Source organism: Macaca nemestrina, chromosome 6 (genome assembly GCF_043159975.1).
Source record: "Macaca nemestrina isolate mMacNem1 chromosome 6, mMacNem.hap1, whole genome shotgun sequence".
NCBI lineage: Eukaryota > Metazoa > Chordata > Mammalia > Primates > Cercopithecidae > Macaca > Macaca nemestrina.
This window is the reverse complement of record NC_092130.1, coordinates 40,149,907-40,163,322: the sequence shown is the minus strand read 5'-3', so window position 1 is coordinate 40,163,322 and position 13,416 is coordinate 40,149,907. Positions and strand designations below refer to the sequence as shown.

The following is a 13,416-nucleotide window of genomic DNA, read 5'->3' as shown; positions in this document are numbered from 1 at the left end:
AATGTTGTGTATATGCATGTATGAATGTCTTTATATAAATATGGAAGTTTGGAATGATACAGAAACTGTAGAGGTGACATTTGGATGCACTGAGAGTGGAAAAACAAAGTAATATTTTCATTGTTTAATCATTTGTTTTAGATTTTATTTTCTTTATTTATGGTGTACTTCTATTGCTTTTATAATGTAAATAACACGTAAAATGAAAAATTAAAAAAGAAAAAAGAACTTTCTAAAAGATAAAATATTCTAGCAGTATTTGAGACACTCAACAAAAGGAAACTTTTAGAAAATAAACTTCTTAATACTCACCAGAACTGAGCAGTACAGTATTGATAAAATCATCACCTGTGGCAAATTCACCTTGATAATTGGGGGTTTGTTTTTTTTTTTTTTTTGGTTGTTTTTTTGGGTTTTTTTTTCCCCCTAAAGAGACAAGGTCTTGTTATGTTGCCCAGGCTGGAGTGCCTCAGGCAATCCTCCTGCTTCAGCCTCCCACAGCTGGGACTACAAGCATTTGCCACTGTGCCCGCTCTGCTGATTTTTTAATCATAAAAGTTAACAACAAAAAAGTTAATGTATATTTGTTACAATTTATTATCACAGAAATTATAAGAAAAAAATCAAGGCTGGGCGCGGTGGCTCATGCCTATAATCCCAGCACTTTGGGAGGCCGAGGCAGGCAGATCACCTGAGGCTGGGAGTTTGAGACCAGCCTGACCAACAAGGAGAAACCCTATCTCTACTAAAAATACAAAATTAGCAGGGCGTGGTAGCGCATGCCTGTAATCCCAGCTACTCGGGAGGCTGAGACAGGAGAATCGCTTGAAGCCGGGAGGTGGAGGTTGCGGTGAGCCGAGATCACACCACTGCACTTCAGCCTGGGCAACAAGAGCAAAACTCCATCTCAAAAAAAGAAAGAAAGAAAGAAAGAAAAAGAAAAAAATCATTTACCCCTACGTCCCATCTAATTTCTTTAGGGTAAACAGTATTAACAATTTAATATATATCCTTACATATCATCTTCAATATTCATACACAAATGTTTGTTTTCATAAAGAGAACTGTATACACATTACCTCACTACTTATTATTCATTAGGACAATTTTAAATATATTTACCAACAGTTGCAAAAATGCATTTTGTTTTATCTACATGAAATGATTTTGTTTGGGTTTTTAATTGTTTCTTATGAGTAAAAACACAAGATATCAAATTGAACCTCTTAAAACAGTTAAGCTGATTAAAATGTTAAAATAGGACACAACAATAACCTGGTTATCACAGGCTGTTTTTTCTTTACTTGGTTTTTTTGCTTTTTTGTCTTGTTTTTACAATATACTTTTCTAAGCTGCAAATCTAGTATCAAGTTTGTTTCAACTATCAGTAGTCAAAAATAAGCCTAAGTAACCTAAGATACTATACACTCCCAGGCCAGGCCTATTCAGTGAACCTAAGAAATCCTTGTTGTAGGTTGTAGCTCCCAAATTCAGCAGAGAGATGAGTTAGATTCTGATCCTCTGCCTCAAACAGTACTCACAGAAATTAGATGAAATGACCTACGAAGTCAATGTATCTACCCACATGTGGGGAAATCTTGGTCCGTAAGAAATAATAACCAGCTTTTTGTCCAGTCTAACTTTTACTATACACAGGATGGGCCTTTCACCAAAGCCCAAGAAGAATATGTCACTAAAGGTCTTAATGTATAAATAAACTATAATAATAATAATAATAATAAAGTAGTATTTCCAAAGATTTGCTTACTGTTACCTATCATCTTTTTCCCTAGCTAAAAACAAAAAATTGTTCTCATTGGAGCACCATCCTTCAGATAGCTAATTGGTTACAGCTTGCTACTTTGTCCTTATATAGAACCTAATTTAGGTTAAAGGAATTACAACGTGTAAAAAAGACCCTATACCAAGATCCTCTAAAATTTATCATTATTACCCACTCTCCTGCCTATCCACCACAATCCAATACACATGTGTTGTTTAAATATACATCACATTTTGTTTATGGTTTTGTTTTTCTTTTTTAAAGAATAAACACATTCAAGGGCAATGAACAAAATACATTCAGGTTAAAACCATCTCATCAAAATTCTCTACAGTTCCAAAGAAGACACTATTCTTTTTTTGTTTTGGTCTTATACACACTATGAATATGAATATGACAGCTTCACGGCTCCAACGTAATTATAAAAAATAAAAATAATATGACATTACTTTGGCAGGCAGGCATACATTTTCATGTAATATGACACAATAAGACTACTACTTTCTCCCAAAAGTTAACTCCTATTGCCAATAAAAACTTACTTCTAGTTCTTTAATTTTTTCTTCTGCTATTTTCTGCTTCTCTAACAGCTGATTGTGAATTGCTTCCTTGGACTGAAGAATAAACCTATGAAACACAAGAAAGTTGAAAATTAAGCCACATGACTATTGTATTCATCGAAATCAATAGCTACATACCACAAATATTGAACTGAGCAAACTAAAAGGACAAATGCATATTAACATAATATGTCAAGCTCAGGAAACCACCACAGGTTTAAACCTTCCTGGCTGAGTAGGAATAAAGGCTTAAAAGTAGATTCTGCTTTCTTATTTAATATAGGAATCAGGCAGGGAACAGCGGTGCGGGCCTACAGTTCCCATACTCAGGAGGCTGAGGTAGAAGGATTGTTTGAGCCCAGGTGTCTGAGTCTAGTCTGGGCAACATAGCAAGACCCTGTCTCATTAAAAAAAAAAGAGGGGGGGTGGCGGGAGTTGGGCACAGTAGCTCACACCTGTAATCCCAGCACTTTGAGAGGCCGAGGCAGGAGCCTGGGAATTCAAGACCAGCCCAGGCAACATGATGAGACCCCATCTCTACAAAAAATAAATTTAAAATATTAGCCGGGCACAGTGGCACACGCCTGTAGTCCCAGCTACTCGGGAGGCTGAGGTGGGAGGATCAGTTGAGACTGGGATGTCAAGGCCACAGTGAGCCATGATTGTGCTACTGCACTCCAGCTTGGGTAACAGAGCAAGATCCTGTCTTAAAAACATAAAAAAAAAAAAAGAAAAGAAAAGAAAAGAAAATCAGGCTTCAAGTAGATTCATATGTAAAAGAAAAAATAAAGGAATAAAAATATATCATAGGCCAAAGAAAAGTCAACATACAAACAAAAAAAACCCTATAAGTTTTGTTTTTTCAGTTATCTGTTTCAATTTTTATCTAGATATTTTTTAAACAATATTTGTAAAGTGGAGTGCCCCTCCATCTTTTTTTTTTTACCAAAAAAAAAAAAGCAGCAGTAACTCATGACCTTTTAAAGTCACAATCAAGTACTGTTGTTAAGATCAATGCATTAGTGTTTATATGAGTTCCTCAAACAAAAAGCACTGTATAAGCCTTAGGATCTTTTATTATTATTTCCAGAGTGTATAGTACCTCTGAAAAGCTCAAAACGTACAAGTGGAAATTTTCAACTTTTTCCATTTTACTGTCAGGCACATTATTTGCCACTGATGAGGGTGGAAATATGGAGACGTTTTAAAAATTAACACTGAATCTGTTTTATGACTTTATGTTCACAATTCTTGCTGCAGGAAAAGGAAGAACAAACTTTTACAGCCTCAAGAAAGTGAACTGAAATATTTCCCCTCCACTGGAACCAAGGGAAGACCCCAGTTACGCAAATCTCTTTCAGGACTGTCTAAGGAAGCTAAAATAGATTTCAATTTAATATTGCAATTAATTAAGCAAGACTTTTCTTCTCTTTGCACTAACAGAGTTCAGCAACAAAGAACTAAACATCATCTCTTAACAAAAAGCCAAACGAGAAAACATAAAAAGGTAGCAACATGCAGTTTCCTCTGCCAACCCCACAAAAACATCATTGTGCCTAGGTGGGTTCTTATCAAGAGAGTCTGTTATTATAGATATAAGACAAGTAAAAACAGACCAGGCCGGGCGCGGTGGCTCAAGCCTGTAATCCCAGCACTTTGGGAGGCCGAGGCGGGTGGATCACGAGGTCAGGAGATCGAGACTATCCTGGCTAACATGGTGAAACCCCGTCTCTACTAAAAATACAAAAAACTAGCCGGGCGTGGTTGCAGGCGCCTGTAGTCTCAGCTACTGGGAGGCTGAGGCGGGAGAATGGCGTGAACCCCAGGAGGCGGAGTTTGCAGTGAGCCGAGATCACGCCACTGCACTCCAGCCTGGGAGACACAGCGAGACTCCGTCTCAAAAAAAAAAAAAAAAAAAAAAAAAAACAGACCAAAAAGGGCAATTAGCTATGCCCCAACCCCTGAAAGAAAACTGCCTTTTCCCCTCTTCTTCATAACTAAGCCTTACCACATATATTAATACAATCTGATGAACTTCTTTTACTCCACTAATTATTAAGCTTATATGCTAATGTGGCCAGCTCGGATAATTTTTTTTTTTTTTTTGAGACGGACTCTCACTCTGTCGCCCAGGCTGGAGTGCAGTGGCACAATCTTGGCTTACTGCAAGCTCCGCCTCCCAGGTTCATGCCACTCTCTTGCTTCAGCCTCCCGAATAGCTGGGACTACAAGCACCCACCACCATGCCTGGCTAATTTTTTCTATTTTTTAGTAGAGACAGGGTTTCACCATGTTAGCCAGGATGGTCTCGATCTCCTGACCTCGTGATCTGCCTGCCTTGGTCTCCCAAAGTGCTGGGATTACAAGCGTGAGCCACTGCGCCCAGCCCAGCCCAGATAATCTAACTGATGATCTTAGTCTTCAGTAGTAACTTGATTATTTGTAAAAACCTTACTGTATATTTACAGGAAAGATAGCCCACATTCATGCAAAACAAGGATTAATTCTATGTCTTTTACTATAGAACCCTTCATGTCTAAAATATTCTTACTGGATCCAAGAGACAGGTGCTATTTCAGATAAGATTATGGTTTACAGAATATTTTTCTCAGAACTCACTCATATTTGTATTTGAAGAGAAGAGTTGTTTTGAACAGTATTAAGTCTCAGTAATGCCATGTAAAAACTATTCTAAAACAAGGTGCAAGAGTCACCAAATTATGTTATAACATGTGATTTTACTGAGAAAGTCTTTTAGCCATGGCAATAATTTTTTGAGTAAAATATACATTTTTAAGTAGCACTGATAGCTGGCCAATGAGTACTATTCTCAAAAGGTCATCAGACATCATCTTTGTTAGTGTCTGGGAAAATTTCAAAGCTAAGATTAGAGGTCAAGTCATTACTTATGTGGCCTTTAAAAATAAAGTTTCTGAACAGATACTAAATCTCTTGAGCAGAAAATAAAATTACTAGAAAGCAAGAACACTCAACAACAAAAACATGTTTTTCCATGACCACATATCCTTTGAGGTAGCTATATTTGACTGTGCCAACTTCAAAGGCCAGAGAGATTCCACCGAAGCTGGCCAACTTACTACTATAAGCCTAAGGACATCTCAGCCACGCAAGTTTTAAACAAGGATGAGTGTTGGGTAAATGCAAATGTCTACCTCAAAGAGTAGTTACACAGTAAAAATTCAAACACAAAAACTTATGCAAAGTTTGGTTTCGTCCTCAATTTAAAAAATGGCAAAGATACATTGTATGAAGATTGGAAAGGGCTGCAAGAAACATCTGATTTCTGAAAAAAAGTCTTTCGAAAACATCTTTCCTATTGTTTAAAAGGGCATTGGATTATCAGATACTATGTGAAGAGAAAGGATTTATCATGATAATATGAGTCTTTTCATAAGCAAATATTATGTACACAGTTTCTCAATGTAGAGAATCTCATAGTCATTCTGCCTGACTGTTTATGGAAAGCCAAATAGTAAATAAAGAATTCTGGAGTTCAAAATGTACCAATAAGGAAAAATAAACCATGAAGAGGGAAAGTATTCTCTCATGACAGATAATATGCAGATAACATGCTTCAAATACTCAGGATTATATAACCTGAATTCGAGTTGATGCTTTGCAAAAGGCCTCTTCTTTGACCTGGAAATTCATGTGCCTCTGCAATGTCCACTCTCAAGGACTTGTAACCTGCTATTTCACTTATTCATTTATTTGTAATTATGCCATTTGAAAACATAATTCTGATGGCTTTTGGTTTTGATTATTTGAGAAACACCAGACTCCATTTTCTAAATCGTCCTGCAGTTTGGTACAACTTCCACTTTCTTATAACTCAGTATGAATCAAAACCGTTGTTCACCTGCCCAAAACACAATCTCAGATCAGTTGCACTGCTGCATTTTGGACACACTTTCCAAAGTATGGTCACCTAGACATATGCTATTCAGAAACAACGAAATGCTTATGACAAGTTCACTTTGGGTGGGAAATTTTTAGAGGGTGTCTAAAAATGTGTCCTAATAGCATTTAGGTTTCAGGGTATCCACAAATTAAGCGGCATAGAAGAGACATAAGAATGAGCCTATCTTGCTTCTTTGCCTAACTCCACGGGTGAGGAAAGTTAATGAATTTTTATGTTGTAATTTTTAGCATGGAAGGAAGTAGAAATAAATTGAATCTTTTCTACTTTAATTTTTTTTAATTGAATATATTTCTTAATCACTTCCTTAGTAAGGAAACTTTATGGCATATCCACATTGTGGACTGCTCAGTGAGTTAGAGACTTCTGTTATTGGCATAAAGAGTAGATACCCTGAACACTCCTGATTAAAAACAAAGCAAAAAAAAAATTTTTTTTTTAACATTTTGTTGAACTAACACAAAAGGAAGGATTCCACAAAGGCCCAAAGTGAAGTGAAACTGGGAATTGAGGAATGTAAGACAGCAGTAAATTGGCTTTTACCCTGAGAGTTTATGCTGAATCCTGGAGACCTTAAGCATCCACACTGGCACAGAAATAGGATACAAAACAGGAGATAAAACCAAGGGGGCAGCCAGGCATAATGGCATGCACCTGTAGTCCTAGCTACTCAGAAAGGTGAAGTGTGAGGATGGCTTAAGTCCAAGAGTTCAAGTCCAGGACCTGGGCAACATAGCAATGGCCCATCCCTAAAAAATAAATAAATTTTTTTAAAAAGAATGACTAATTAAATAAAAAACCAAACTGAAAATTAAAAAACAAAACAAAACAGTATTTTTATTGACATGTAAAGATGTCAATACAGTAAGTAAAAACTCACATTTAAAAAATTAGCATGTTGGCCAGGTGTGGTGGCTCACAGCTGTAATCCCTGCACTTTAGGAGGCTGAGGTAGGTGGGTCACTTGAGGTCAGGAGTTCGAGACCAGCTTGGCCTACATGGTGAAACCCCATCTCTACTAAAAATACAAAAAAATTAGCTGGCGTGGTGGCAGGTGCCTGTAATCCCAGCTACTCGGGAGGCTGAGGCAGGAGAATCACTTGAACCCAGGAGGCGGAGGTTGCGGTGTGCCAAGAACGTACCATTGCACTCCAGCCTGGGAGACAGAATGAGACTCTTGTCTCAAAAAAAAAACAACAACATGTCATTCCATTTGCAAGATGAAAAAATAAGTAAAATAAAAAAGGATTTACACAAAGATGAAATGGGACTGGAAAAGAAAGAGAGAGCTTTTTAAAATTCATCGCTTGAAAAATGTTTCCTCTTGAATCCTCAATTTTTTTTTTTTTTTTTTTTGTGGGGGGAGACAGTCTTGCTCTGTTGCCCAGGCTGGAGTGCAGTGATGCCACCTCAGCTCACTGCAAACTCCGCCTCCAGGGTTCAAGTAATTCTCGTGCCTCAACCTCTGGAGTAGCTAGGATTACGGGTGCCTGCCACCACACCCAGTTAATTTTTGTTATTTCAGCAGTGATAGGATTTTACCACGTTGTCCAGGCTAGTTTCGAACTGCTGACCTCAGGTGATCCAACCACCTCGGCTTCCCAAAGAGTTGGGATTATAGGAGTGAGCCACCATGCCCGGCCAATGTTTTCTAAGTATGTAAAAAATTACCAAGTACAAAAATAAGACCTAATCAGGTTAAATACCTTGCCCAGCTTGTATGTATTAGATTAGAATATTTGGTCTTTCTTGTACCATACTATAATGGCTCTAATGTAAGTTATTACAAATATGTGTATATGTGAATACATGTATACAAATAATCCAATCAACCTTGGATTAACTAGTTGGTTAAATTTGTTTCTCACAGGAGATACAGGCAAACAATTCTGAAATTGCTTTATATGTGTACTGGGATAAATAAATAAGTAAATGGACAATGGACCACAGGAGCCAGGTTTCTCATGTTAGAGAGAAGTTACAAATAAGCAAGAAAGGAAGGCTAAAATGAACACTGTGGTATCGAAGAGTCGGAGATATCCGTATAAACTCATATTCAGCTTAGTATGTGTACAGTGATGAATAGACACAGAAACAAATGTAGATATGTGCATACACATGAATCAGTAGCATATATACACATATTATCTATTGCTAGTCACCAGAGGACCTAGAAACAGTAACACCTCAGTAGTAACAAATAAACCCAATGACCAGATATAGGTTTCTAAATAATCATTACGCATTAAAAGGAATCAGGAACCACAGCTCGTTGGAGAAATGACTAACTATAAGGCTCAGCAGGGAAAATACAAGATGAACCTGGAGCACACTGCAGTATGAGGTGGTCAGGAAGTACTGTAAAAACAAAAAGCTAAAGACAAGACAAGCCACAGATGGAAGAAAATATTTGCAAAACACATATCTGATAAAGGACTTGCATCTAAATTATGCAAAGAACTCTTAAAATTCAACAATAAGAAAACAAATGACCATATTTAAAACAGGCAAAAGATCTGACAGACATCTCACCAAAGATAACACAGATGGCAAATAAGCATGTGAAAAGATATTCAACATCATATGTTATTAGGGAACTATAAACTAAAATTATGAGATACTGTCACACACCTAGTATAATGGATAAAATCCAAAACACTGAGAACACCGTATGCTGGTGAAGCTGTGAAGCAACAGAAACTCTCATTCGCTGATGGTGGGAATGCAAAAATGGTACACCCCACTTTGGAAGACAGTTTGGCAGCTTCTTACAAAGCTTAACAAATGATCAATTAAATGCACTCCATTATCCAAATGAGTTGAAAACTTCTATGCACATGTGCAAATGTTTACAGCTGCTTCATTTGTAACTGCCAAAACTTGGAACCAACCAAAATATTCTTCAATAAGTGAATGGATAAACTGTCAGTACATCCATACAATAGAATATTATTTAACAACAAAATGAAATGAGGTATCAAGCCACAAAGACACAGAGGAGCCTTAAATGCATATTGCTAAGTCAAAGAAACCAGTATAGTATGAAAGGCTATATACTGCATCATTCCAACGATACGAGATTTTGGAAAAGGCAAAACTATATATAGAAACAGTAAAAAGGTCAGTGGTCACCAGGGAAGAGAGTGCGGAAGGAAGGGGAAGAAGGAAGAACAGGTAGAGCACAAGGGATTTGGAGGACAGTGAAACTATACTGTATAATAACACAAAGAGTGACCCCTAATGTAAACTATGGATCTTAGTTAACAATAATTTATCAATATTTTTTCATCAATTGTAACGAATGTGCCACACTAATGCCAGATGTTAATAAGAGAAGAAACAGTGTGGGAGAGAGTGGAAAGGGGGTGAGAGCTCGCTGTTCTTTCTGCTCAATTTTTCTGTAATCTAAAACTACTCTGAAAAAACAAAGTTGCTGGCCGTGCATGGTGGCTCACACCTGTAATCCCAGCACTTGGGGAGGCCAAGGTGGGCAGATCACTTGAGGTCAGTAGTTTGAGACCAGCAGGGACAACATGGCAAAACCCTGTCTCTACTAAAAACAAAAAAAAATTAGCCAGACATGGTGGCGGGTACCTGTAGTTCCAGGTACATGCGAGGCTGAGGCAGAGAACTGCTTGAACCCGGAAGGCGGAGTTTGCAGTGAGCTGAGATCAAGCCACTGCACTTCAGCCTAGGCGACAGAGGGAGACTCTGTCTCAGAAAATAATAATAATAATAAAGTTGCCAGGCGCAGTGGCTCACGCCTCTAATCCTAGCACTTTGAGAGGCTGAGGTGAGGGGATCACTTGAGTCCAGGAGTTCAAGACCAGCATGGGCAACATGACAAAATCCCATCTCTACAAAAAAAATTCTAAATTAGCTGGGTTTGGTGGCACATGCCTGTAATCCCAACTATTTGGGAGGCTGAGGTAGAGAACTGCTTGAGCCCAGGAGGTCAAGGGTCCAGTAAGCCACAGTCACACCACTGCATTTCAAGACTGGGAGAAAAAGAAAAGGAGAAAATCTCAAAGAGCTCCCAATGGTCAAAGCAGAATTATTTGAGCAACAAAATAAATAATGTAGTACTAGGTTATAACACAGACATACAGCACCTGGATCCTGCCATGCCTAGACAAAAGCAATCTACAGATCACTGTATGCTCAAATTTAACTCTGAGGGATGCTGCTGCTGCATCTCTGCATTATGCTATCCATGTTTCCCTCATTAACTGCTGTATCCATAAATCCCTCCTTCTTCTTTCTTCTCCAGTGCCCATACTACAAGCACTATGCAAGGCTCTCTGCTAAACAATCTCTACCCAAAGTCCCTAGGAGAACTCACTTATTTTCAAGGCCTCAACTTAGCTAATAACCCTCAAAACAATATCAACCACTATCACCTGCACTATGTCCAGCATCTATGGTCACTTCCACTTGTATGTTCCATATCACCTCAAATTCAATATGGCCCAAATTAAACTCATTTTATCAACTCACACCAACATTCCCTACAAGCAGTTTCACCATCTCAACTTCAGCTTCCATCAACATCACCATGTGCAAGTCCCAAAACGGCAGATATCCTCCCTATATTTCCAATTTATCACTTTCTTTCATACTGACCCTTCACCTCACTATTCCACTTCCACCACCTTAATTTATGCTCTTATTACTAACCTCCTGAATAGCTTCCTGCCTGCCTATGCTCCCAGACTAAACTCTGCCTAATTCATCCCAAATATATCAATAGTTTTCATATAGCTAGCCCTCAGTTATTGATCACTATTATGATTGTTGATGACTTTGGCAGACACTATTGTTTAACTACCCCATGTCCATTTCCTTTTGTTGATTGAGCCCCAATTTTGTTTGGGTATTCTCTATTTCCCCAAGTAAATCAGGGAAGTAAGTTCTAGGCTGAATCTTGATTGGCCTTACCCAATCATTGCAGTTACATCCCCCAAGATTTAAGCCTTAGCATGTGACTCAGTTTCTGTCATGAAATATAAGTGGGAGACCATTAGAAGACTTCTTGAAAGGTGCTCCCATGAAGGTGACACCAGAAAACATGGCACTTTCTCACTCTGGATGTTGTCATGCCTCAATAAAATCCCTGGAATTCCTGTAGCCAAGCTGAAGATGAAGCTAGCAAGCACAGGGAGAACGGCAGGTCCAGCGTACCAAAATAAATGGAACTGAAGCCCAGCATACGGCCCCTGAGGAGGCCTGACCTACATGTCATGAGTAAATCTCAGAAGCATTACACTCAGTAAAAGTACATGACTCCATTTATATATTGCATCTACATAAAGTTCTAAAACAGAAAAAATTAATCTACAGTCATAGAAATCAGATTAGCAGCAGCTTGGAGCCAGGATTAAGGAAGGAGACGATTGAGTTGAAAGAAGCAAGAAAGTTTTTAGAGTGATGAAAATGTTCTTTATCGTGATTGCGGTGGTTACATTTGTCAAAATTCACCCAACTGTACTCCTAAAACGAACGCATTTCATTCTATACAAGTTATAACTCAATAATACTGATTCTTTAAGAAAGACATTGGACACCATGGAGGGTAGAAGAAGGAGAAAAAAAGAAAGGCAAATAGTATCATTGTCGCCAGATGGTGACGTACGATGGAGAAAAATAAAGCCAACAAGGGGCAAATAAGTGTGGGTGCTGGTTAGGTGTGTACTTTTAAATAGGATGGTCATGAAAGGCCTCATTCCCTTTTTAGAAACGACCTGAAGGAAGAGAAAAGGTAAGCCACTGAGATACCTGGAAGAAGGCTTCAGGCAGAGAAACTGGCAAGTGCAAAAGACTTTGTCTTTTTCACTGATGAAACGGGAGGCCATTTGACTACAGTGATCTTCACTTACATTTTAAAATGATTACTCTGGCTGATCAGTTGAAAACAGCCAAGGGTTAAGGACAGAAGCAAGGAGCTTGCCTAGTTAGGAAGCAATTGCCATCAACCAATGGTAAATTAGACCAGGGTGGTGGTAAGCAGAAGTCTTCAGATTCTGAACAAAATTTAAAGATAGTCAACAGTATTTGATAATGAGCTAAATATAAGATTGAAAGAGAGGGGCCAAGGGTGACTCCAAGATTTGGAAAAACTTGAAGGGTGGAAAACCCACTTAGTAATACTGAGAAAGAAGATGGTTTGTTTGTAAACAGCAAAAATTTTATTTTGGCCAAGTTAATTCTGAGATGCCTATTAGACCATCACATGAAGATGTAAGGTAGGCAGCTGAATATACAAGTCTGGAGTTCAGAGAAGGGGTCTAAGTTAAAGATTAAAAATCTGGGAGTTGTCAGTACATAAAAATGCATTTAGAGGCCGGGCACGGTGGCTCAAGCCTGTAATCTCAGCACTTTGGGAGGCCGAGACGGGTGGATCATGAGGTCAGGAGATCAAGACCATCCTGGCTAACACGGTGAAACCCCGTCCCTACTAAAAAAATAGAAAAAACTAGCTGGGCGAGGTGGCGGGCGCCTGTAGTCCCAGCTACTCGGGAGGTTGAGGCAGGAGAATGGTGTAAACCCGGGAGGCAGAGCTTGCAGTGAGCTGAGATCTGGCCACTGCACTCCAGCCTGGGAGACAGAGCGAGACTCCGTCTCAAAAAAAAAAAAAAATGCATTTAGAGACACTCCTGGATGAGATTATTAAGAGACTGAGTACATATAGACAAAAAAAAAGAAAAAAAATCCAAGGGATAAGTCCAAAGTCAATTTAATACTTACAGATGCAAAAGAAATGAAGATAGTAAAGGAGGCTGAGAAGGAATGGACAGTGAGGTAGCAGGAATACCAAGAAGTGGTATCCTGCAAGCCAAGGTAAGAAAGTGCTTCAAGGAAGAAAGATCAACAGGACCAAATGCTACTGATAGGTCGAATAAGATGAGGACTGAGAACTCACTGGAATTATTGGAGAATCACTGTCCCTTCCAGAACCCAATCCCACATAAGCATTCCTTGTTCCAGTAGAGTAACACACACTGCTATGTGCAATTTTTACTAATTAAAAATTACTGCCTATTTTTAAATCAAAACTATTGAAGCAGTAGTATGTTTATCTATTTTAAACATGATGTTTATTTCGGGTTACTATTTGGTATTCTAAGTATTCCGGT

The 13,416-nt window shown here is 38.5% G+C and overlaps 1 protein-coding gene across 1 annotated transcript in view; it reads right to left on the bottom strand.

The window, feature by feature from the left end:
• Positions 1–13,416, bottom strand: part of LOC105467044 (prefoldin subunit 1) — a 61,135-nt gene that overhangs the window by 35,703 nt on the left and 12,016 nt on the right. Inside the window, exon 3 of the mRNA XM_011716345.3 lies at positions 2,326–2,410. Coding sequence (XP_011714647.1) covers positions 2,326–2,410 — 85 coding nt within the window. The remainder of the gene's footprint in view (positions 1–2,325; positions 2,411–13,416) is intronic.